Genomic DNA, 25,717 nt, shown 5'->3' with positions numbered 1-25,717 from the left:
TAAGTAATATAAAAAGAAATTGTCATAGCTCAGATTCATGTCTAGGTCTCTCTAACTCCAAATCCAATGTCTTTCTATTATATAGTGCTTCCTCTCCCCCAAACTCAAAATATCTTTAAGTATATAGATGTTTTTTAAAATTTTTTAATTTTTTTATTACTATTTAATAATGGTCATTTAAGAGACCATGCAAGTCTTGAGTGGCATTCTACATAATATTTATGGAGTACTTATCTAAATGTTTAGCTCTGAGAGAAGCAAGTTAATAAGACAAGGGTCACATTCTTGACTCCTTTAGTAACTAGTTCTATCTCAAATGACCTATGATGGTGCCTTATTGTATACTTCAGAAATGATCCTTAGTTTCTGAAGGTTTACCACTGGGGAGTAGTCTCTTGTTAGACTGCACCTTCTCTTCAAGGCCTAGCCTCACTGAGTATGGGAAGTCTGTGATCAGAAGGTTAGCCAATAGGTGAAAGATCTTTTGGCCACAATAATTTATAATGAGTTCCCCAGTTTGTATAGCTATTACATCACTACTAACATCATAATGCCTTTTTCATGTTCTCTTAATCTCCATTTAAAGTTGTTACATTTTTCTCTAAGAAAGAAAAATGGAATATGAGGAAATCTCAGTATAAGAGTTTTCCTACTGTATCACAAGGTACCTGCTCTAGGATTTGTTTCTCCCATTCCCCTTTTCATTACTAGATACTCATATGCTTTTCTCAGGTATAAGCTGCCAGCAGGAGAATGGCTTTCTCCCTCCCCTCTGATCCTTACCTTTCCCCCCTATTTTCCCCACCCAAGTGGTAACTGGAAAGTAGGTTGGAGAGGTAACAAGCCTAAGGCGATTTCTCAACTTAGCCTTTTCTTGTTAGAGCCAATTGATTACAAATCTCCCAGGGAAGGAGCTGCAAGTAAGCGTAGGTACTTTGGCACTTTGTATTGCCCATATTGTCAAGCAGTTTTATCTGTTGCCCACCCATATTGGATAGGGAGGGGACTCTCTTTAAAAGTCTTTTTGACATATCTTTTGGTTTCTTTGAAGCAAAAATCAGGGAAAATGTCTCTTCCTCAATTTCCATAAGATTTTAGCCCCATTCTACCTGATTCTTCTTCACTGCAGAGGTTCTGAATAAATTTTTATACTACCTTTTCTTCTAAGCCATCACTAGATACTTTGAAACTAATAGAGCAACAACTCTAGCATGGCAGTGGTAACTAACAACTTCTATAGGAGGAAACCACCTCTATCGTGACACTATTGTTGCATTTTTCCAATAGGGAATTCTGTCTAAGAAAATCAGATTTCTAGATCTAGCCATCTGACCAATAACAGCTTTCTGGGAATGGCAATTAACTGTTTAAAAATAATTCTGAGGTATTTTTTTCCTACACAAAGTATCTGCTTCTCTATCCTTCCTTGTCACTTCATTTCACTACTGAAATTTATGGGATAATAACTAAACCTTTTGCCTTTTGGCATTCTGGCATCTCTGGTATGAAGGATGCTATTCCATTGAATAATATAGATTCACTAAAGGGGAATTTAAGGACATACACAAACACACACCATCTGTCAGATGTAGGTAGCAAAAAATGTATTTCACAATGATAAAATGTATTCTAAGAACCTGAGAGCAGTGACCACAAGAGAGCAGCAGAAAGCAGGTAATTTTAGTTTGCTTTATTGTGATACTGCAGACTGTAGTGTTCCAAAAAAATTTATCCTGTTGAAAGCTACCCATGAGTTCAGTATATCTTTTCTTTTCCCTCTCCTTGAATGTCCTCTTACCTCTATACCAGTCTACCTCTTTGAACTTCAGGCAATATTTATTAGCTACTTACTGCTTATTGAATTTTGTGCTTAGTTCGGAGAGTTACTGAGAATAGTAATAATACACTCTGTATTCAAGAAATTCATAGACTAGTAGGGCAATATACAATTCCTAGCTCAGAGGTAGGCAGTACTATTAAGTATTATTATTATCCTTATGTTATATACGAAGAAATTGAAGTTTATAAAGTATCAGAGCTAGGACCAAATCCAGTGTTCTTTCTGCTGCATTATGCTACTGTTCTTGATAAGTGCCTGAGAGAGGTGCTAAAAAACAGCTTGTCAGGGGTAAGGGTCATGAAACCATTTCTTTAAAGAAAAAGGTGGTATTCATACTCAGCTACAAAGAATAGGAAGAGTTTCAGTAAATGGGAGAAGAGCATATGAGGTTAATAAGCACTGTAAATGGATACTAATTTGGGAAAATATTGCACACAGAAAGATAAACTGCAAAAGCTGTGAGGTGCTAGACAATAAAAAAACTACTTTACTTGATAGGGACTTGGGAAGTTATTGGTTGTTTCTAAACCAAGAAGATCATATCTTCAAGTAGGAGAGAATATAGGAGGAAAATTTTAGGAAAGGATGACGCAAGTCTAGAGAGATTTTACAATCTCTAAAGAGATTCTAGGTGGCACCATAGTGCACAGAGTGCCAACTTAAGAGCAGGAAGACTTCATCTTCCTGAATTCAAATCCTGCCTCAGATACTTACTAGCTGTGTGACCTTGGGTAAGTCACTTAACCCTGTTTGGCTCAGTTTTCTCATTGTAAAATGAGCTAGAGAAGGAAATTGCACACCACTCCAGTATCTTTGCCAAGAAAACTCCAAAAGAGGTATCGAAGAGTTAAACACAATTAAAGAGTGAAACAGCTAAAAACAAAAAACGACTAAACAGCAACAAAAGGTGAATTGTAATAAAGGCCTATTGTCTTCTTGTTGCTTGCATGGTGTGTAGATGATAGTTATCCATGTGCTTCAGCCTATTTTTCTGTTAATTTTAATGAAGTCACCTTAATCTTGCCTCTTCTAATTTTATTTATGACCAGTGTCACATATGTGTGAAGTCCGGGTTAGCTCCCTGGAGGCCTCAGAATCAGCTAGAGTCAGGATAAGCAAAAGTCCTTGGTCTTTAGGAGGAGAAGTGAAGGGGATGGACAAAACTGCCACAAGCTCTCCACCAACCTCCCTTCTCTTAGTCCTCTCCAAAGTGACTCTGGCTTGTCTCACTCTACCCCCAATCCCTCCTACGATTATCTGTATTCACCAAAAGATCGTGCCAGCACAGAATAGTGAGAAGGGCCATTTTTCCAAGCATATGCTAATAGAATTATTGTCCAATTGGTAATTAGCCTTAAGTACTTGGTTGTCTGATTCCAGTGTACCTATTCAAAATTTTAGCCCTTTACACATATGAATAGCTTTCTTAAGTATAAGTCTTCTGTGCTAGAGAATAAATTGTATTGAACCACATCAGATCTGAATTATTGCTTTTATGAGTATGCTTTACTAATTGCATGTAGGTTGTTAGGAACTAAAACTCATTTTAAAAAGTTGCTTTTTTTGTTTTTATTGCAGAAGTATACCATAAGTATGGATTTTGTAAGAAGATTTGAACGACAGTGTGGATCACAGGCCAGTGTAAAAAGATTAAGATCACATTCTGCCTATCACAGTTTTAATAATAAGTGGAATTTACCTATTTATTTTCAAATAAGGTCAGTAGTTAAAATTTCTCCCTTTTTTTTATTTATTTAGAATTTAGATGTCAATCAGGAATCTAGGCTTTAATGAGAGCTCTCTTTATTTGTGGTCATCACCTTTCTCCTTTTAGTGTTAAAGTTTAAAGTCTGTAAACAATATCATTATTGCCAAAATACTAGATTACATGAAATAACCGCTTGTTATAGTAGGTAGATATGCATATGAATACCAAGTACTTGGTAGGGGCTAAAGAATAAACATAAAAATGAAATAGGACCTGCCCTCAGGGAGCTTACATTCTCCTGGGTATATGTAAAATAAATACAAAGTAATTTCAGGAAATTACTGGACTATTCACATATACACCTGGAATATTCAAGAAAGGAAGGACTTTTGGAAAAGGTTGTACTTGAACTGAACATTGAAATGAGGTAAGCCTTCCATAAGGCAGAAATGAGAAGGGAGATCATTTCAGGAACAGCCTGTGCAAAGGAAGCAAAGCAAGAGATGTAATTTTGTATTCGAGAAACATTTTACAGATCAGTTTAGCTGGATTGTTGTGGGGCTGAGGAGGAGTAAGGTGGTATTAGTCTGGAAATAGAGATTCAAGCCAGATTTCAATGAATGCTTACTACCAAACAAACTTGTATTATCCTTGGGCATTCAGGATCTAGTAAATCTTTTCAAGTCAGAGGAATGTGTTCAGACACATGATCTTTTTAGGAAAATTAATTTGATAGTTATATGGAAGGTTGATCAGACATGAAAGAGAATCGGATGCAGGGCAACCAATTAGGAAGCTTGTGCAATAGAACCAAGAAGATGTGATGAAGGGCTGAGCCAAATGCAAGAGATGTTATGTCCTTCACTAAGTTTTGGCATTTGATTGGTTTGGGCAGTGAGGAAGAAGGAAATGTTGAAAATAAATCTGAGATAGTGAACTTAGTTGTCTAAAAATTATTGAGATGCTTTCAGTAGGAATAGGAATGTTAGGAGGAGCAATAGGTTTAGAGGGGAAGTAATACTTTTTGAACTACTTCTTTGACTTAGTTTTCCCCTCTATCCTAGATGAAGATCGTAAGGTTGTAGATTTAGAGCTTGAAGAGACCTTAGAGACCATAGATTCTAACTTCTGTCTCCCTGCTTTCATTTTACAAATGGAGAAGCAGGTGTAGCAGGAAGTTAACTGCCTTTCCCAAAGTCACACATTTAGTAAATTTGTGAGGAAGGATTTGAACCTTGATCTTTGTGACTCTTAGTTCAATGCCCTGTTCACTATTCAGTGCTCACTTAGCTATTTCCTTGCTACCTCACAGGTATAATAAGATAAATAATGTGCTACAGAGTGCTACTAGACATTAAAAACTGCACATTTTATCTACTTGCTGTTTCTATTTTTAATGTGATATCCAGTAAATGGGGACAGCTAGAAGGTGCAATGGATAGAGCACCAGACCTTAGACTCAAGAGTACTTATTTCTGTGAGTTCAAATACTGCTTTAGACATTCACTAGCTGTGTGACAAGTCACTTAATCCTGTTTGCCTCAGTTTCCTCATCTGTAAAATGAACTAGAGAAGGAAATAGCAAACCATGTTAATATCTTTGCCAAGAAAACTTCAAATGAAGTCAGGAAAAGTTGGACATAACTGAAAAATAACTCAACAACAACAACAACAATCCAGTAAAAGTTTCAAGCTAATACTTTACTATTTCAGTGCAAACCAAACTAATTTTGGGAAACTTTAAAGTCTTATTCTGTGCTACCTGCTTTTCTAAAAGGCTTAGAAAATAAGACAGTATATTGGTCAGTGAGATGTTTGTAGTGTAACTAAGCTTATGAAACAAGTTCTAAAGATCATTGAAATCAGGAAGATTAGGTAAAATCTTATTCATGATAGTGAATAAAAAAATATTAAGGAAGCTTTTATTTGACTTTAAAATCAGAATCTTAGAATTAAAATATACCTGAGAGATTATCTAATTTAATCTCTTATCCGTGATAATAGTCCCTTCTATAATGTACCCTTAAGCCTTTTCTTATTGCTGTTCTTCCAAAAAAAAGCCTTATTTGGAATCTTTAGCATTTTTTCCTATATTTAAGGCCATTATATATAATGTAAGGCAGTGGATAGAGCACCAGCCTTGACCCGAGTTAAAATCGGGTTTCAGATACTTAACACTTCCTAGCTGTGTGACCCTGGGCAAGTCACTTAACCCCAGCCTCAGCGGGGGAAAAATAGTACATATATAATGGTCTTTATTGTCTAATTGGCCAACACTTTAAAGCGCTAGTTTTTTTTTTTTTTGGTTTTTTTTTTTTACTTTTTTCATTTCATATTTAATAAGAAGAAATTTTTCAGGTACCTTTTTTTAAAAAAAAAAAATAGCTTTTTTTCCTTCAAAATATATGCAAAGGTAGTTTTCAATTTTTACCCTTACAAAACCTTGTATTCCAATTTTTTCCCATCCCTTTTCCTAATCCCTAACTCCTAACTTAGGCAGCAAGCAATCCAGTATATGTTAAATATATATAGCTCTTCTCTACATATTTCCACACTTATTATGTTACACAAGAAAAATCAGATCAAAAAAGGGAAAAAGTGAGAAAGAAAACAAAATGCAAGCAAATAGCAACAAAAAAGGTGGAAAAAAAAAAAAACAAACTTATGTTGTAATCCACATTCAGTCCCAGTCTCTTTGGATGCAGATGGCTCTATTGGTCTATTGGAATTGTAAACCCCTAGTTTTAATTTTGAATATTTTTAAAATATTATTCCTTCTACAAACTGGTAACATTTTACCAATATAATAGTGATGTCTTGACTAATTAAGTAGAAGGGAAAAATTTGAGATGAAAAGACTATAATTTATAAGTGTACTATTAGAAAAATTACAAATTACAAAAATTACAAAAGATAGTAATTATTATAATTAAAATATACTTTGAATGCTATCCAATTAGATAATCAGATTTCATCACATGATAAAGTTTAATTAAAACTTTAGTGAAAATACTATAAGAATTTTGGTTTTTTAAAGGGCTTTGATATTTTCATTATTTATGTTAGTGTCCTTCAGCCAGGTAGAAAAGGAAAAAAAAAGGAAATAAGGATATGTTAGCATTGAGGAAATTTGCATTAAAATTGCCTGTCATGATTGCAAATGTAATTTTATTCTTAATAATTGAATCACATTTATTAGGGTGAAATGTGTCTTATCAGACACAGAAGTATGACTTTCCCCATTAAGTTGGCCCAGAACGGGCGTTTGTCTTTGAGTGAAAGGTCAAGGAGTTATTCATTAGCTTTAAAAATTAATGTATTGAATTGGAAACAGTTGTGTTTTATGAAAATTGTATGAGGTGAATTTAGGGCAAATTGTCCTTTTTTCATGGGCAAATTTTAAATTCATTAAAGGAATATCCTATAACATTATAGTGTTGTAAAAGAGGAACAGCAAGTTATTCTCTTGTCATAGTCAAAACAGCTAATCAGACTAAATGCATTCCTGTTATTTTGTGTTTGAATTGTTCACTCTTTCTTTTCCTGAAGAATCCCAACTCTAAATCACTCCTTCATAAACAATTTTTTTCAAAGCTCTTTCTTCTTTCTTCTTCTGCTAAAAACCTTCCTGAGATTTAGCTATTTTAGGCTACTAGGTTCTTTCAATCCTGGAGTATCAAGGATATGTTCCAGACTGGGTCGATCTCAGTGTGATGTCCCAGTTTCTTTCAGAGCTATTATTGAAATCTTGAATTGTGTTGAACAACACTTCATCCAAAGGCTTTTGCTTTTCCCAAATTCCTGGCTTAATTAAATATTACTTGTACAGCTAAAAATGGTTGATTGATTTTTCCACTTTCACACTATTCAAAGTTCACAAAGATTTTTATTTTTGTTATGTTTTTCAATACATTGGTTTATCCATTTAAAATAAATTTCAAATAGGAAATTGTGTCACATTGCTATTGATTTTTGTCAGATGTTGGATTACTTATTAATGAAAAGTGACAAAAAGTTCTGTAAACATGATTCTGACCATAGTAGCTATATCTTGTGATATACTTCAGAGTCATTTAAAGTAAACTTAAGATTCAGATTGAAGGCATTTTGTTGAAATTTTTGTGTGTGGATGTATTGATCCAAGTACTGCATATGTTATGTTGGGTTTTTTCCCTCCACCCTAAGTGTTCATTGCAGTTAAACTATGGGTACATACTATCTTTGTGTAGTATCTCTTTCTCCCTATTATTTCCTGAATAAAATTTAATATATTTTTCTACTTGGAATTATAAACCAGGGGTCTGACAAGATAGTCAAAATGGTTAATGAAATTTAGGGTTTCATTGAGAAGAGTGTGTGTGTGTGTGTGTGTGTGTGTGTGTGTGTGTGTGTACATATGTATGTACTTATGAAGAGAGACAAGGAAGGAGGAAGGGAGAGTTCAAGAGTGAATATACTTTCATGAATAAAACGGTGGTAAGCCTTTTTTACACTGGTCATACCCCATTTAGATTATTGTATTCAGTTCTGAGCATCACAATTTAAGACTGACATTGATAAAGCTAAAGAGTAGATGGAGAAGACCAACAACATGGTTAAGGCCTTTGAATCTGTGTCCTGAAACTTGATTGAAGGAACTAGGAATGTTAAATCTCAAATAGAGAAGACTTTAGGGAGTATGATAGTTATCTTCAAGTATTTGAAGGCTCATCATTTGGAGGCAGGATTTAAGTTTGGCATCTGGAAAAGTCTTCTACTAATTAAAGGTATCCAAAATTGTAATAGATTACCCTGAAAAGTGAGAAAAACTCTGCTTCCTTCCCTCAATATATCTTCTGACAGGCTGGATGACTGTACATCAGAAGTTTTCAGTAGTGAGTCCCTCAATTATGAACAGGACTTAGATGGCTTCCAAAGTCCATTCCAGCTCTAAATTGTATGATTCTTGTTGCTTTCACTCAGATTAAACTCCTTAAGCTTCCTTTTTAGGAGAAAATAAGACAACTTTATCCCTTTTCTTTAAACTAGTATTACAAGCACCTATCATTTTTATTTATTTTTTTTTATTTTATTAATTTTATAATTATACATTTTTGACAGTATATATGCATGAGTAATTTTTTTATAACATTATCCCTTGTATTCATTTTTCCAGATTTTCCCCTCCCTCCCTCTACTCCCTCCCCTAGATGACAGGCAATCTCATACATTTTATATGTGTTACAGTATAACCTAGATATAATATATGTGAGTAAATCCAATTTTCTTGTTGCACATTAAGTATTGGATTCCGAAGGTATAAGTAACCTGGATAGATAGACAGTAGAAGCACCTATTATTTTCAAAGTAATTATATTGTTTGAGGTTTTTAGAGTACAAATTAATAGTTCATTGCTTGCCTTCAGGGAGTTTATATTCCTTTGGAATGGATAAAATGTACATAAATGTGTACAAAATAAACTTTAACAACTACAGCAATATAACTAATAATGAGTAATATAATCGAGAGACCACAATAAAAGTTATTTTAAATACTAGTTCCAAGAAACTATTTTAACACTTTAAGTATGATATCTTAATATATTTGTTTTGAACTTATTTAGATATTTTTCTAAGATAAATTAATTACTAATCCCTCAAGATTAGGTCAGCTCTCCTTCCTGTAACTTTTCCAAAAGTAATACTTGGCTCAGATATTGAATAGCTCTCCAACAAGGATTATCTGCTCCTTCTCTATAATAATTTTCAACTGTGAATAATGTTAAGTTAGGAACAGGAAATTGGGTTTCTGTTTCTGGCTCTGATATTGATCATGTGGCCTGAGTAGGTCCCTGAGCTTCAGCTCCTTCACCTATAAGATGATGGGATGAAATTGGATATATGGGCCTTCTTGGCTCTCAGATTCTAGTGTCAGTGAGGACAAAAGGAATTAAAATAGTTTGTGGCATTATACATTTAGGGAACTGAAAGAATAAAGCCTGCAGATTTGAATGGCATAATTGGCATGTAAGTTCCATATAAAAATTGTTTTTTTATCTTAATGGAATTACATGATGTATAGATACATTATATATAATTTAAAGATGAATATGTTTACTTGCATATTATAACTGTTTTATTCTTGTTCTTTAAATCAGATTTAGAGAAATAGCAGGATCCTTAGAAGCAGCACTTATAGATGGGCTGGAAGAAGCTCCAGGTAACTGGCTTATAATGTGTAATTGACAAAATGTGACTGAATGTTAAATGTTAAACAAATCATCTAGATATTAATAACCTTATAATATTTTAAGAACTGGATACTTAAGACACTCAAGTAGTTAAAAAAAAAAAAGCAAACTATCTTTTCTTTTTTTTTAAGTTGAACAGGCAATGGAGAAAGAAGGATCAATTTCATTGCTGCTTACTAATCTAGAAATATTAAAATTATCATCTTTAAGTATAACAGAATTTGCATTCTGAATATACTACATGAAAATTATTGGAACATCACAACAAAGCATGAATGTGATTCAGTCTTCTGTGTTGGTCTCTGTTTTCTAATACAATGAGAGTTCTTGGTTAATATTCCAAAAATGGCACTAATATTTAGATTTAGAGTGAGAATCAACATTTTCTTCCCTCAGATTTGACTGGACAACAAGCTCTCTCCTTGGTGTCCCATAGCTGACATGTAACCATTAAAATATTTTAGCACAACCCTGTGACCCATTATTTCTATGTATTGTGATCATTTTTCAGTGAGAGTGATTTGATTGTACCTAGGAACTATCATATTATTTATTCTCTGAACATTTCTATAGAATTTCCTTGTGAAGAAACAAGAAGCACATGAGTTCTGTAGCTTGCTGTTGCCCAAGCTAGAAATAAGATATTATTTAGCATAACTCATATACCTGGAGATGGAAAAAACCTTGGAGAACATCCAGTCATGTAGCATTTAATTCTCAATATGAATATGGAATGTATTAAGAATAAGAGAAATAATGGCAGAAAAGAAATAAAAGTCCATAAACTTGATTTGATTGATTTGGTGCATAATTTCTTATATCATTATCCTCTATACACCCCCCTCAAAATTCATTTCTTTTTTTTTAATTCATTTTTCCAAATTATCCCCTCCCTCCCTCCACTCCCTCCCCCCGATGGCAGGTAATCCCATACATTTTACATGTGTTACAATATAACCTAGATACAATATATGTGTGTAAATACCATTTTCTTGTTGCACATTAATTATTAGCTTCTGAAGGTATAAGTAACCTGGGTAGATAGACAGTAGTGCTAACAATTTACATTCGCTTCCCAGTGTTCCTTCTCTGGGTATAGTTGTTTCTGTCCATCATTGATCAGCTGGAAGTGAGTTGGATCTTCTTTATGTTGAAGATTTCCACTTCCATCAGAATACATCCTCATACAGTATTGTTGTTGAAGTGTATAGTGATCTTCTGGTTCTGCTCATTTCACTCAGCAACAGTTGATTTAAGTCTCTCCAAGCCTCTCTGTATTCCTCCTGCTGGTCATTTCTTACAGAGCAATAATATTCCATAACCTTCATATACCACAATTTACCCAACCATTCTCCAATTGATGGACATCCATTCAACTTCCAGTTTCTAGCCACTACAAAAAGAGCTGCCACAAACATTTTGGCACATACAGGTCCCTTTCCACTCTTTAGTATTTCTTTGGGATATAATCCCAATAACAGCAATGCTGGGTCAAAGGGTATGCACAGTTTGACAACTTTTTGGGCATAGTTCCAAATTGCTCTCCAGAATGGCTGGATTCTTTCACAACTCCACCAATAATGTATCAGTGTCCCAGTTTTCCCACATCCCCTCCAACATTCATCATTATTTGTTCCTGTCATCTTAGCCAATCTGACAGGTGTGTAGTGGTATCTCAGAGTTGTCTTAATTTGCATTTCTTTGATCAGTAGTGATTTGGAACACTCTTTCATATGAGTGGAAATAGTTTCAATTTCATCATCTGAGAATTGTCTGTTCATATCCCTTGACCATTTATCAATTGGAGAATAGTTTGGTTTCCTATAAATCAGGGTCAGTTCTCTATATATTTTGGAAATGAGACCTTTGTCAGAACCTTTACTTTTAAAAATATTTTCCCAATTTGTTACTTCCCTTCTAATCTTGTTTGCATTAGTATTGTTTGTACAGAAACTTTTTAGTTTGATGTAATCAAAATCTTCTATTTTGTGATCAATAATGATCTCTAATTCTCCTCTGGTCATAAATTCCTTCCTCCTCCACAGGTCTGATAGGTAGACTGTTCTCTGTTCCTCTAATCTATTTATGATCTCATTCTTTATGCCTAAATCATGGACCCATTTTGATCTTATCTTGGTATATGGTGTTGTGTGGATCCATATCTAATTTCTGCCATACTAATTTCCAGTTTTCCCAACAGTTTCTTCCGAATAATGAATTTTTTTCCCTAATGTTGGTATCTTTGGGTTTGTCAAAGATTAGATTGCTATAGATGTACCTTTTTTTGTCCTTTGTATCTAATCTGTTCCACTGATCTACCGTTCTACAAAATTCATTTCTTAATTGATTTTGGCATTTGTCCAAATATTCACTAGATAACATTTAAAGAAAGGGAGCAAGAAGAATATTTTATCATCAACAAACCAGCAAAGACTTTGATTTAACAAATTGCTTTCTGTATATAATGTATTTATTTTCATTATGGTTGTTTCAATTAGTCAGTAAAGAATTGTGATGAAAAAGACATTTCTTAATGAAAGAATTATATGTATTATTAACTTAGGGTCATCTTAACAGTATTGGCAAACTATATAACTATCCAAATAACTTGGAAATAAACTTATTTCTTTACAGCAATCAGCTGGTTTAAAATAACACTTAATTGGTTTTAGAATAGCATGGAATGAAAAGATTAGATTGTTATATAAGACTTACAAAAAATTTGTAGATCATAATTGACTTAAGGTGATTGGGATCCCTTAAATGTATGTTTTTTCCCCCCTAGCTGGGAGCTCATTTTGCCTTTTGGCCTCTCATATGGCATGGGCCAGTCTTATGAAGTGTTGGTCAGATCAGATGTTTTTACCATTGCTAGCACACCGTCTGTGGAAACTCACATTACAGATTTTAGCCCGGTACTCCATGTTTATTAACGAGGTAAGGGCTGAGTGCTTAAGTGTTAATCATCAATGATCAAAGATAAATATAAATTAAATACTGTGATGAGATTTAACTCTGTCTTCTTAAAAGTATTCTTCAGCAAGCTCAAAAGGGCAGATATATATTATGGAAAGTTAATTTTTTTTTTTTAACTCTAATGGTCTACCACTTACTTGCTAAAAACTATCAGGCCCTTAGTTTTTTATTTAAGTATTGTTTTAAGATTCATTTTCTGTCTCATTTTTTGCTGCTTCATGTTTCTTGAAAAACATCTACTGAAAGGTTCTTTTTTTCATTCATAATTTCAAAAAAGTCATAGGAGCTACTTATTAGCATGTAATGCTCCTAATAAGGAAATACTACTCTGTTAGTAGATACTTACTGAATATCCTTTATGTATCCCTACTTAAAGCTAAGCCTAATTTGACATCTTCAACAAGTCATTTTATGGCAATTATAATATTTGTTCTGAATGGAATTTTAATCTTTAAATTATTTTTCAGTTATTACTCAGACCTATCTCCAATGAAAGTGCCAAGGATAATAAAAAATCCTCCATAACTAGTAACAAGGAGTCTTCTTCCATTACCCAAGGAACCAGTGAGGACCAAGGAAATGGTATTTCTGAAACTCAGCCTGTAGCTTTCATTTCCAATACGCAGCTTATATATGTGGTTGCAGACCTTGACAAACTTCAAGAACAAGTAGGCATACATTCCAGTGTTGATTATAAATGCTAATATTAATCAGTTTGGATTATATTATTGCATTATTATAGTAGTCACTGTTAATTTTTGCAAAACTGGGCATGATGAGGGGCATATAATATATAGAAGGGGCTTGGAGAGATTTTTTTTTCCCCTAACCTGTCTAGATGAAAATCAAAACTATGCAGAACAGATACTATCCTGTCTTCTTGGATTATTCACATTTATTGAGAAGTGCCAAAAATCATCCTTCTTTCTTTGTATTTGTTTTTGATAACATATAAATTGAAATTTTAAAATACACATATTGACATTCCCACTGCTTTTTCATGCTTACTTTATCATAGTAGCCTGACACATCTTATATGAATATAATCTGTGTGTGGTGAATTTTTATTTTGAGTTTACTTAAAGAAATAATTGCTGATAAAAATTAGTCTTCAAATAAGCTTTATTAACTGCTTAGATCTTAATAGTTTGTTTGTTTTTTTTTCCTTTTTGGCATGTAAATAACTGTCAGTTTTTCTTTCATTATTAAAGAGAATATCTGGTGTGCATGTTCATAAAGCTCTCTGAAGTACAGTTTTGTTCTTGGTCAATATCCCCCCAACTCCCAGCATGAAAATATGGTATTTTGTGCTATATGAATGAATAAGATTGTGTTATTTAGTCAAAAATGTACTTTTGTAAGTTTTTTTATATAGTAAGATTATCAAAATATTGTTCCTACTTTTTAGATTCTTATATAATAATCACTAATTGTACTTTTTACTACATTTATTATTAATATACACTTACAAGGAAAGCTTTATCAAGACTATTAGACATGTCAATTATAGCGTTATAATAAACATCATTGTGGAGCAAAAAATGCACATATTTCTAAAAAGCAATAGAATGCATCATTTGTTTATTTCAGCTTCCAGAACTCTTGGAAATAATCAGACCCAAACTTGAAGTAATTGGTTTCAAGAATTTTTCCTCTATCTCAGGTAAAAAAAAGAATTTAAAAGTTCTCTAGCCAATGAATTAACATTTTAAAAAAACTTATTAATGAACATCTTTATTTTTCTCTTCAGCTTTTGAAATGTGTCCTTAACTTATCCTATGCATTAGTTAATTTTAATAGTCCATTTAATTATTTTAATAAAAGTTCTTGTTTTAACTTTGATTTAGAAATTTAGATTTTTGTTGATATTGTAAAATGCCATATAATATTTAAAATAAAACTTATATTTTACATTGAAAAGAAGTTTAACTTGAATATTTATGCTTCAACAGCAGCCCTTGAAGATTCTCGCATTTCTTTATCCTCCTGCATGCCTTCCCTGAGTAACAAGATTATCCAGGACTTGAGTGAATCCTGCTTCAGTTATTTGAAATGTGCCCTAGAAGTTCCTAGACTTTACCGAAGAACCAATAAGGTCAGTCTTATTAAACAAAAATTATTTCTTTTCCAAAGATAGAGAAACTTAAGATAGCACAGAACCTTAGAATAATCCAGTTTGGTTAAAACATGAGTATATAAGTGGGGAAGGTAAATTATCACCAGATTGTTGAGGGCCTCAGATGCCTGGAATAAACTGATTACTGAATAAACTGAATAGGTTTATTCAGTAGACCATTGGAACCCACAGGTAGTTTCTGAATTGAGCTAAGGAAAGGTTACTTAGAAAAGGATAGACTAGAGGCAATATGATTAGTTAGGATGATAATTAGCTTCTAAAATTATAAAATGTGAGAGCTGGAAAGTCCTTTAAAAATGAACATGTCAAACTGATGCTGAGTGAAATGAGCAGGACCAGGAGATCATTGTATACTTCAACAACAATACTGTATGATGATCAGTTCTGATGGACGTGGCCATCTTCAACAATGAGATGAACCAAATCAGTTCCAATAGAGCAGTAATGAACTGAACCAGCTACACTTAGCGAAAGAACTCTGAGAGATGACTATGAACCACTACATAGAATTTCCAATCCCTCTAATTTTGTCCACCTGCATTTTGGATTTCCTTCACAGGCTAAATGTACACTATTTCAAAGTCCGATTCTTTTTGTTCAGCAAAACAACTGTTTGGTTATGTATATACATATTGTATTTAATTTATACTCTAACATATTTAACATGTATTGATCGACCTGCCATCTTGGGGGGCGGGGAAGGAGGGGAAAAATTGGAACAAATGGTTTGGCAATTGTCAGTGTTGTAAAATTACCCATGCAAATATCTGGTAAATAAAAACTATTAAAAAAAAAAAAAAAAAAGAACATGTCCAAATCCATCTTTTCATAGATAACTAAAGTACAACTCAGAAAAAGTGAACTTGTCCAGGGTCACAGAAAGAATAACTGACCTAGGAGCAGCTAGGTGTATAGAGCACCAGCTTCTGAAGTCAGGAGGACCTGAGTTCAAATCTGGTCTTAGATACAACACTTCCTAGCTGTATAACTTATCCCCAATTGCCCCAGGAAAAAAATAAAAAGAATAGCTGACCTAAGAGTAAGACTTAAGTCATCTGAATCCAAATCACTGTGATTGTTGCAGTAGAAGCAAGGAAAGAAAAAATATAAGCAATCTATTAGGGAGGTAAAACCAATAGTATGTGGCAATTAATGGGATAAAAGTGGTGAAAGAGAGAAGTAAGAGATGTTTTCATTCTAATGACAGGATAAATGGTTGCTACCATGAATAGAAAGAGAAAAGCTAAAGTGAGGAATAGGTTTGGGAGTAAAATTATGAGTTCAGTTTTAATCATGCAGAGTTTGAAATGCTGATAATTTTGCCCAAGAGACAGCTGAAAACGTGAAACTAAAGCTCTGATTAGAGATTAGAGATAGACATCTAGATTTAAGAGTTATATCCACATAGATTATTATTGATGATAGTGATATCAGTGAAATATTGATAAATGGAGTCATGGTAGAAGATTGGGTTGCCATGGGAAAGAAAAGGAACAAACACAGACTTGTGGTCCTTGGGGACACCCACAATTAAAAAGCAGAAGGAGCATGATGAGTCTGCAAAGGAAACCAAAATGGAGTGATCATAATTAGTAGATGAGACTCAAAAGCTAAAGGAGAGGATATCAACAAGGAAGTGACCAGCAGCATCTGTTATTACAAAGAGGTCAAGAAAAGAGAAAAAAACAAGTTTAGTGATATGGTCGTCAGTAATTCTAAAAAGAATATTTTCATACATGAACTGATGCTGAGTGACACAAAACTAGGAAAACTTTGTACTCAGCAACAAGATTGTGTGATGATCAACTATGATAGACCTGGTTCTTATTAGCAATTTAATGATCCAAGGCAACCCCAATAAATGGGATGGAAAATGCCATTGGCATTCAGAGGGAAACTTATAGAAACTGAATGTGGATTAACACATGCTATTTTCACCATTTTTTTTTCCTTTTGGTTTTCCCCTTTTGTTCTGGTTTATCTCTCCCAAAATGACTCAGGAAAATAATGTATAAAATGAATATACATGTATAACCAAAAGAATTTTTTTAAATAAAAAAAAATAGAATTGTAGGGATAGAAACTACATTGAGAAGTAAGTTGAATTACTGAAGACAGCAAGTGTTGAATGTTTGTCTAAGGAGTTTGGGAGTGAAGGGGAAAAAAAAAGAGACAGAACAATGGATTGAAATCTTTCTTAGTGGTGTAAAATCACAAATCGTTGAATATTGTTGCCTTTTTTTCCCTGACTTGATATTTTGCCCTAGTGTGATTCCCATTAGAGGCTATTTGAAATCAAAAGAAATGGTTCAGTCTAAATGTGCTTCTGGTGGCCAGTGACTGATGAGACAAATTATAAACCTTTTTCTTCTTACTTTCCCTATATTTATAATGGAATACTATTATTTGCATTACTTATTTTGTAAGATAGTTATGAGGCAGAATTTCTAAACTGTATAAACTATCACAACTATTTAATGATTATAATATTCATAGATTATTATAAGGTTTTAAGTCGGAAAACTACATAAGATTCTCTTTTTCCTTCATATTTGATTTGAAAAAGGCAATACTAATTTAATATCTGCTTGGTCTATTGTCCTCTCCCTATCCAGTGTTACTTTTACTATTCTTCTAGAGTATCCAAGAGATCTCTTTTTTTTCCTGTCATTTCTTTTCATCTTTCCTATAGTATATTTTCATTTCATTTGCTATTATTAACAGATACCCAGGAAATGTTAAGCATACTTACTATTCTAAATCTCTTTGGAATTATCAAAATCAATTTCTTATTTAGCAAGCCCATTATTTTGGTCAGCTTTGTAAGGGAATATAAAGACTCTACAGTTTCCTTCACGTCTCACTGTTAGAGTTGTGCTGTACAAAGTAGAAATGACAGAAAGGCTCTTGGCTCCTCTGGCTAGAGATTTATAGCCAAAGCCTATATTTCATCTATTTATATTTTACATCTCAGTTGCAAAGAAACACTGTAGGTCCTTTCCTAGAGTACTAAGTTTTATCATGTAGAATGTTGTATTTTATCTCTTCTCTTCTCATTTGCAGTAATCATTTGGAGATTGGAGAAGGGAGCTGTTTTTAAGAATGATTGCTTTCTGTTTTTCATATCCTTTATAGCCCAATTGTTTTCTTTGTTCATTCAGCAGCTTCTTATGTAGCTATGTCTTAACCTTAAAACACTCCATGACTTTCTCCAAATGAAGGTCTACTGCAGCATGAATTTAATATTGAGATTTTTGAATGAGTTCTGATTCTCTTCCACTTTTCTTCCTACCTCAATTTTCCCCTCTCCACCCCGTGTCAACACAATTATAGGAGGCCCCTACCAAAGCTTCATCGTATGTGGACAGTGCCCTGAAGCCTTTCTTTTTACTTCAGAGTGAGCACAAGGATAAACTCAAGCAATCAATAGTTCATCAATGGTTAGAAGGTGCACTTTCGGAAAGTACTCACAAGTAAGTAATATGATAGTAGAAATGTATGAAATACTCTATTTCAAAAAAACGTCCCAAGAAAGAGAGAGATTAAAAAATCAGATTCATAGAAAGGTAAAATAGCTGAAAAGGTCAGAGCCTGTATTCTGTTGATACTTCAGAAATATGTACCTTTTGATTTGTAATACACCCTCCTTCCCTATCATCCCTGATCTTCAGCTCTCATTTTGAAAGCTTTGAATAGCAGCCAACTTCCTGGACTCCTATAAAGAACAATTTTCCAAACATTTTCTTACTTGTGCACCCCCAAACTCTTTCTTTCCTTTTGGATTGTGCATAGGTTATACTTTCCGCCATTTTTCCACTTCTTACAATTCATTTTCACCTAAGGCAGGCTCTTTCTTAAGATGTATGTACATCTTCTAAAGTCCCCCTGCATCCTATTTTCTGGCTTGACTAAGAGCCTCAGAAAAATCTCTTTCTCTTTTAAGTTCTCAAAGTTTTTCAATTTGACCCCTTCCTGCACTTTACTTCATTTACATAATCATGTGACATTGTTCTTATTCCTTATAGAGCATGCTCAGGCTCCTAACTCCTTGTTTTCATTGGCTGCTCTTAGAATCTTTCTTTTGATATCTGCCTCTTGGCTTCCTTCATGACAACTCAAATCTTATCTTCTACAACAGGCCTTTTTCATCTCCTCTGCTGCTAATACCTTCCCTTTGAGATTCCATTTACACTGTATAAATCTTATATGTATAATTTGTTGCCTGGTGTCTCTTACATCGAAATGAAGATTCCTTACAAGGTTTTGCAAAGGTGAATGTTGAAAACAATCTTTGCGTGTATTTGGAAAAATAAAAAGCTATTTTAAAAAACCCTTTAAAAAAATGGTAATGATTCACACACAAATCCTCCCCCCAAAAAAACCCCCCAAAACTGTAAGTTCCTCGAACGTAGGAATTGTGTTTATCAGTTTCTTTATATTTCTGCTGCTTAGCACAGTAACCTAGCACATCATAAGAACTGGCTAGCATTAATTGTTGATTTACTAGCTGACTTATCCATCTTCCTTTATTCTCTGCTTTTTTCTCCCTGTACCTTTTTTTAACCGCCCTCATTCTTCTTTCTCTCTTTTTGACCCATTCTCCCTTTCCTTTTTACTCTTCTTTTCTTTTCCTTTCTTTGCCTTTTCCATTCTACTTGAGTCAAAATATGACCCAATCTTGACATATAAGCATGAAAATAGTAATAGTGACACATATATATATCAGTTGATCAAGGAGCATTTATTAAGCATCTCCTCTCTGCCAAGGAAATATTTTGAACTTAAACATAATAAAAAAAAAATAGCATTAGTTTTCAAGATTCTTGAAAGGACCCAGAAAATTTTCAACGTAGTTGACAAAGGTGTCCTGTTTCTTTTTTAAAATAAACTTTTCATTTGACAATTCATAAAATAAAAGATTATCTTTGTTCAGGTTTACTGTTTCATTATAAAAATCAAAGCTTTTTAGGGATCAATCTTGGCTTGAGTATAGACTTTAACTTATATAGTATTTCAAGATCCAAATAACCTTTCAGATCACTTTTGGAAAAAGCCTATTTATAAGTTGGCAAGTGCCTGTACTTAGGATTGAATGATTTGAAATAAGCAAGTTTTATTGCAAATGTTGTTTAACTTTTTCCATACCATCTGGAACTTTATTATTTGACTTGGTCAGATCTCGTGGGGGGAGCTGCACTTGAATGAGACTTACATTCAAGCCTGCTTCAACCCCATACCTGGTTCTCGATAATCAGCAAACCTTTTAACCTTTCAGAGCCTTGATTTTCTCACCTGTGAAATAGAGATACTAATACTTCGGCTACTTATCTACAGAATCATTATGAACAAAGTGTTCTGCAAATCTTTGAAGACTATATAAAAGTGAATAGTTGTTATGTTGACAGTCCACACAAATGCTGCAATATATTCTTATATAGAGAATATAATAAGTCAGAGAACTTATATTCTTCTGACTTCTACACATCTTCCTTAATATTTAATACTTATTACATCCACTAAGGATGGGCATTGAATTAGAAGATTAGTTTTTTGCTCTAATGTGAGTTTTTCCCTAGACCTTGCTCTGCATGTCACATTGTTGCTTTTGTCTCATACTTAAATTTCTTAGGCTTCTTTTTAATCCTCCAATATGTTTCTCATTTTTTTTTTTTTTTAGGTATTATGAAACTATATCTGATGTTCTCAGTTCTGTGAAAAAGATGGAAGAGAGTCTGAAAAGGCTAAAGCAAGCCAGAAAAACTGCCACACCCCTTCCTGTTGGCACAAATGGTGGCATGAGTGATGACAACAAGATCAGACTCCAGTTGGCCTTGGATGTTGAGTCCTTAGGAGAACAGGTATTGTGATCCACTGCTCCAGTTCCTTTGTTTCTGAAACTGAGCCAGGGGCCCTTAAAAGTGGGCCAAAACACAGCACTGAACACCCAGCTGCAAATCAGCGCAATCTAGAGACCTGATGGCTTGGGGTGTTGAATAGGTACACGAAAGGAAGGAAGCGAGCATTCCATTTGACTTTGGATGTCTTTGAAGACTAGACCTTTCACTGGGGTAACCAACAAACAGGATGACATTGAAAAGGGAGAGAGGAGAGATAGTGATTCAGTAATAATAAGCAGAGAAGTGCAGTTATTTACAGTGGAGCAAAGAACACTAGGACTGAGGACAGAGCATATAGCAGGAAGCTGGGGTGGGGGAATATTTAAGTACAGCAAATATTAACTACTTAGCATGCCCCTCTCATTTTATTAAGGGAATAGCACATACACAGATAAGTAAATACAGATCATGGAGAGAAGTGGAATTCTGGGATAATCAGAAAAGCTGATGGAACCAGGCATTTCAGGGACAGAAGTGAAAAGACAGAAGGGGAAAGGATTCAAGGTGGAAGATAACATATACCATTTAATAGCAAGCATTCCACTTTTTTTAGAATGACTGAGGGGTGTCTTCTGGATTCAGGGAGTAACCATATTAAATGCCCAACAGAGAAGGTTGTATTTTATACCTAAGAATATTCAGGTGACCCAGAAGGTAGAGAGAGCACTGCATAGAGTCAGAAAGATTAGTTTAAATCCAGCCTCAGACATGTACTAGCTGTGATTCTGCTTACTTCGATTTCTTCATCTGTAAAATGAGGACAATAATAGCACCTACTTTACAAAGTTATTATAAAGAGCAAGTAAAATAATAGAGTAAAACACTTAATGGAGTGACTGGTACATAACAAATGCCATATAAATGCTATTATCTTTCTGAAGGAAGGGAGCTATTGCAGGTTCTTGATGGAGGCAGTGATATTGTCAGTTCTCTACTTTAGGAATATCAAATTAGCATCTATGTACAGATAGAAGAAACAGATGGGAAGCAAGTAGATCATTTAGAAGTCTCTTTTTATAGTGCAATTTATGAGAGCTATTAGGGTGGTGGTCATGGGATTGTGGAGAATAAGTGATAGCATTGACAAGATCTAGAAATAGATTAGAAAAGAGAGATTAGGTAAAATGAACAAAGACTATTCTAGAGTTGCTAACCTGAGAGTAACTAGAAGGATGTAACTTCAACAGACAGAGGTAAATGAGGAGAAGGAGAAGCTCTAAGTTTAAGTGGAAAGATAAGTTCTGTATTTGACAAATTACTGTTCAAAAAGTTAAAATATAAAGTTTTATCACTTAAGGTTGACCTCCAGGTACCTGGAAAAATTACAAAGCAAATCAGGGTTCCAGATAGCTGAGGTTTTGCTATATAGTGCTCTAAAAGGGCTTCTAATCATAGGTATTGATTACATTACTAATATAAAGTAGAAAGAAAAATGTTTACATATGATTTTCAGGCATGTACCTTTATCTGTTTGTGCATCCTGCAAATTATGGCTACCTGTTGCTCCAGAACTTTCACTCCAAATTAAAAGTGGGTAGATTTTCATTTTGCTATTTATGTTGCATCTGACTGAGAAAATTAATACTTCACATATAACAAAAGGATGGCCTTTGTACATAAGAACACTATGTCTTTAATTTAAAAATAATCTGGGTGAAGACCCCAGCTTTTGGGATAAGAATTCATTATTTGGCAAAAATTGCTGGGAAAATTGGAAATTAGTATGGCAGAAACTAGGCATTGATCCATACTTAACACCATGCACCACAATAAGATCAAAATGGGTTCATGATCTAGGCAAAAGAATGAGATTATAAATAAATTAGAAGGACATAGGATACATAGGATCATTTACCTCTCAGACCTGTGGAGAAGGAAGAAATTTGTTACCAAAGAAGTAGAGATCATTATTGATCACAAAATAGAAAATTTTGAATATATTAAGTTAAAAAGCTTTTCTACAAATAAAACTAATGCGGACAGTCTTAGAAGGGAAGCAATAAACAGGGAAAGCATTCTTACAGCTAAAGGTCCTGATAAAGCTTCATCTCCAAACTATATAGAGAATTGACTCTATAAGAAATCAAGCCATTCTCGAATTGATAAATAGTCAAAGGATATGAACAGACAGTTTTTGGATGAAGAAATTGAAACTGATCATTATTGATCAAAGAAATGCAAATTAAGACAACTCTGAGATACCATTACATACCTGTCAGATTGGCTAAGATGACAGGAAAAGATAATGACGAATGTTGGAGGGGATATGGGAAAACTGGGACACTGATGCATTGTTGGTAGAATTATGAATGGATCTAACCATTCTGGATATCAATTTGGAATTATGCTTAAAAAGTTATCAAACTGTGCATACCCTTTGATCTAGCAGTGTCATTATTGGACTTATATCCCAAAGAGATCTTAAAGAAGGGAAAGAGACCCGTATGTGCAAAAATGTTTGTGGCAGCCCTTTTCATAGTGGCTAAAAACTGGAAACTGAGTGGATGCCCATCAATTGGAGAATGGCTGAATAAATTGTGGTATATGAATATTATGGAATATTATTGTTCTATAAGAAATGGCCAGCAGGATGAATACAGAGAGGCTTGGAGAGACTTACATGAACTGATGCTAAGTGAAATGAGCAGAACCAGAAGATCATTATACACTTCAACAACAATACTACATGATGATCCATTCTGATTGACGTGGCTCTCTTCAACAATGAGAGGATCCAAATCAGTTACAATTGATTTGTAATGAACAGAACCTGCTATACCCAGAGAAAGAACACTGGGGAAATGAGTATGGACCACAACATAGCTGTTCCACTCTTTCTGTTATTGTTTGCTTGCATTTTTGTTTTTTCTTCTCAGGTTATTTTTACCTTCTTTCTAAATCTGATCTTTCTTGTGCAATAAGATAATTATATAAATATGTATACATATATTGTATTTAACATATACTTTAATATATTTAACATGTATGGGACTACCTGCCATCTAGGGGAGGAGGTGGCAGGAAAGAGGGGAAAGTTGAAACAGAAGTTTTTGCAAGGGTCAATGTTGAAAAATTACCCATGCATATGTTTTGTATATAAAAGTTATAATAAAAAAATACATCTGGGTGGATTAAAAAAAAAACATTTTCACCTAAAACCTTATATTTGCTATACCAATTTTAATTCAGTTCACTTCAATACATCAGTTTGTTAAGTGATAGTTGTCCAGTTGTTTCCAGGTAAATTCTCAAGTTGCCAAGAAAATAAAAGGTTAGTATATCTTAAAGACTCTTAAAAAATCTTTCCCTTTAATTTTTTTTTTATTTCCATGTTTCCCTTGCCATGAAAATGCTCCTTGTATAAAAGATGTAGAAAAGGAACTTAATTCACTTGAGTAATTGGTTCATTGATAGTGAGCTGTATTTAAACATTTGAGGATCAGTTGGTGTGATTCCAAGTAAATAAAATGTTTGCTTCAAAAGTAGTGAGGGTAGAAAGGAGAGTTGTTATCCAAGGGTAGAGTATTTTTCAGATTTATGAGAATACAGAGATCTCTCTTTTCCTCATTTAATATAAATAATGAGAACAAAAAAATTTTTTTTTAATTTTCAGATGCAAAAGATGGGCCTTCAAACAAGCAACATAAAAAGCTTTACAGCTCTCATAGAGCTTGTTGTAGCTGCAAAGGACCATGCAATGGCAGAACAGTCATAGGCATTTTGGAAAACCATTGAAAGGGGAACAGATTGTTGGACCTTTTAAACCTGAAAGGTGTCACTGTTCTCTTATTAATCCCTATGGAGTAATGAAGTGCTACTGAATACTTCTCCAGCAACAAGTCAGTGCATCTCCTTTCTACATGGTGGGGGCTTATTTCACAAGCAAAAAAAAAATCACAAGTTCTTCCATTATATGGAAGAGAGTGGGGTTTCTGTTTGTTTGAAACTTTCTACTATGGGTTACAAAGCAAATTATTTTTATTGTACATTAGTGTGAAAGAACTGATTTCTAAAATATGATTAAAGCAAAATATATCTACATATCTCTGTATACATATAAAAACTTGTCTTTCTTACACTACAGTTAGAAGAAAAAAGGATGTTGCAATAAAGAGCTCACAGTTGATGATATGAAAAGTTTCTTATTCCACTTTCCTTGAAATTAAATGACTGCCAATTATTGTGACTTTGAAAGAATAAAACATTTAAATTTTGGTTCTCCACTTAGATATCTTTATGAACTATGCTTCTGATAGGGCAGCACATTATTCTGGTTGTTGGTTATTATTTTTTGTTAGAAGTCAATAGTAAACATGAATTTATTTTTATTTTCTGAAGAACTTCAAAACCAGTTCTCTGTTCATTGTATATATCACTACTACTGTTGTTTTCCTTAATAAAATAAAAAGCGTGAATATAAAGAATGTGAGAAATCAAATAGACCAAGGTACATTTTGTCAAAGTATTTTTAAAAGGTAGCAAAATTAAGCCAGGTTAAGGGGAGAAAAGACAGAGGCGCATTGTAAGCAGGGATTCAGTGACCAGAATGTAGAGGGATGAAGAAGGTGCAGCACATTGGAGCTTGAGCAGCTGAACCTCTCAGAGTTATGGCCTTTCATTGGAGCAGTCTAATCCTAAAGGAGGATGAGGAGAATTAAAGTGAGGAGCGGGAGAGGACCTGCTATAGCAGCGATATACTTACAACCCTGATGGACCTAGGGAAACCAGCAAAACAGAAATAGGCAAGGCTACAATAGCAGCAATAGCTTCCAGAGGCCTCAGCTTATAGAAGATCTCTTTACTAGCACTGAGAAAATGCTTATGGTCAGGTTCCTAGAAGGATCTCTGAAAACAGCTGGAGAAAACGTCTGAAACTTGAGACAGTGCACTTTCCATCCTTCAAGCAGAGCTTACTTTAACAGGGAGTTT

At 33.9% G+C, this 25,717-nt stretch overlaps 1 protein-coding gene across 6 annotated transcripts in view; it reads left to right on the top strand.

Annotated features, from left to right (window-relative positions):
* Positions 1 to 24,925, top strand: part of COG2 (component of oligomeric golgi complex 2) — a 66,564-nt gene extending 41,639 nt beyond the window's left edge. For 3 of the 6 annotated variants that reach the window (XM_074262361.1, XM_074262364.1, XM_074262365.1), the window contains 9 exons: positions 3,419 to 3,558; positions 9,686 to 9,747; positions 12,564 to 12,715; positions 13,222 to 13,422; positions 14,345 to 14,417; positions 14,707 to 14,849; positions 18,225 to 18,364; positions 20,569 to 20,749; positions 24,402 to 24,925. In XM_074262361.1, the coding sequence (XP_074118462.1) occupies positions 3,419 to 3,558; positions 9,686 to 9,747; positions 12,564 to 12,715; positions 13,222 to 13,422; positions 14,345 to 14,417; positions 14,707 to 14,849; positions 18,225 to 18,364; positions 20,569 to 20,749; positions 24,402 to 24,503 (1,194 nt within the window). In that variant the 3' untranslated portion in view covers positions 24,504 to 24,925. Of the gene's footprint in view, positions 1 to 3,418; positions 3,559 to 9,685; positions 9,748 to 12,563; positions 12,716 to 13,221; positions 13,423 to 14,344; positions 14,418 to 14,706; positions 14,850 to 18,224; positions 18,365 to 20,568; positions 20,750 to 24,401 lie in introns of those variants that run through there. The other 3 variants (XM_074262362.1, XM_074262366.1, XM_074262367.1) reach the window with 2 other exon arrangements.
* The last annotated feature ends 792 nt before the right edge of the window (positions 24,926 to 25,717 follow it).

This window comes from Sminthopsis crassicaudata, chromosome 4 (assembly GCF_048593235.1).
Source record: "Sminthopsis crassicaudata isolate SCR6 chromosome 4, ASM4859323v1, whole genome shotgun sequence".
Lineage (NCBI taxonomy): Eukaryota > Metazoa > Chordata > Mammalia > Dasyuromorphia > Dasyuridae > Sminthopsis > Sminthopsis crassicaudata.
This window is presented reverse-complemented; position numbering and strand designations above follow the sequence as displayed.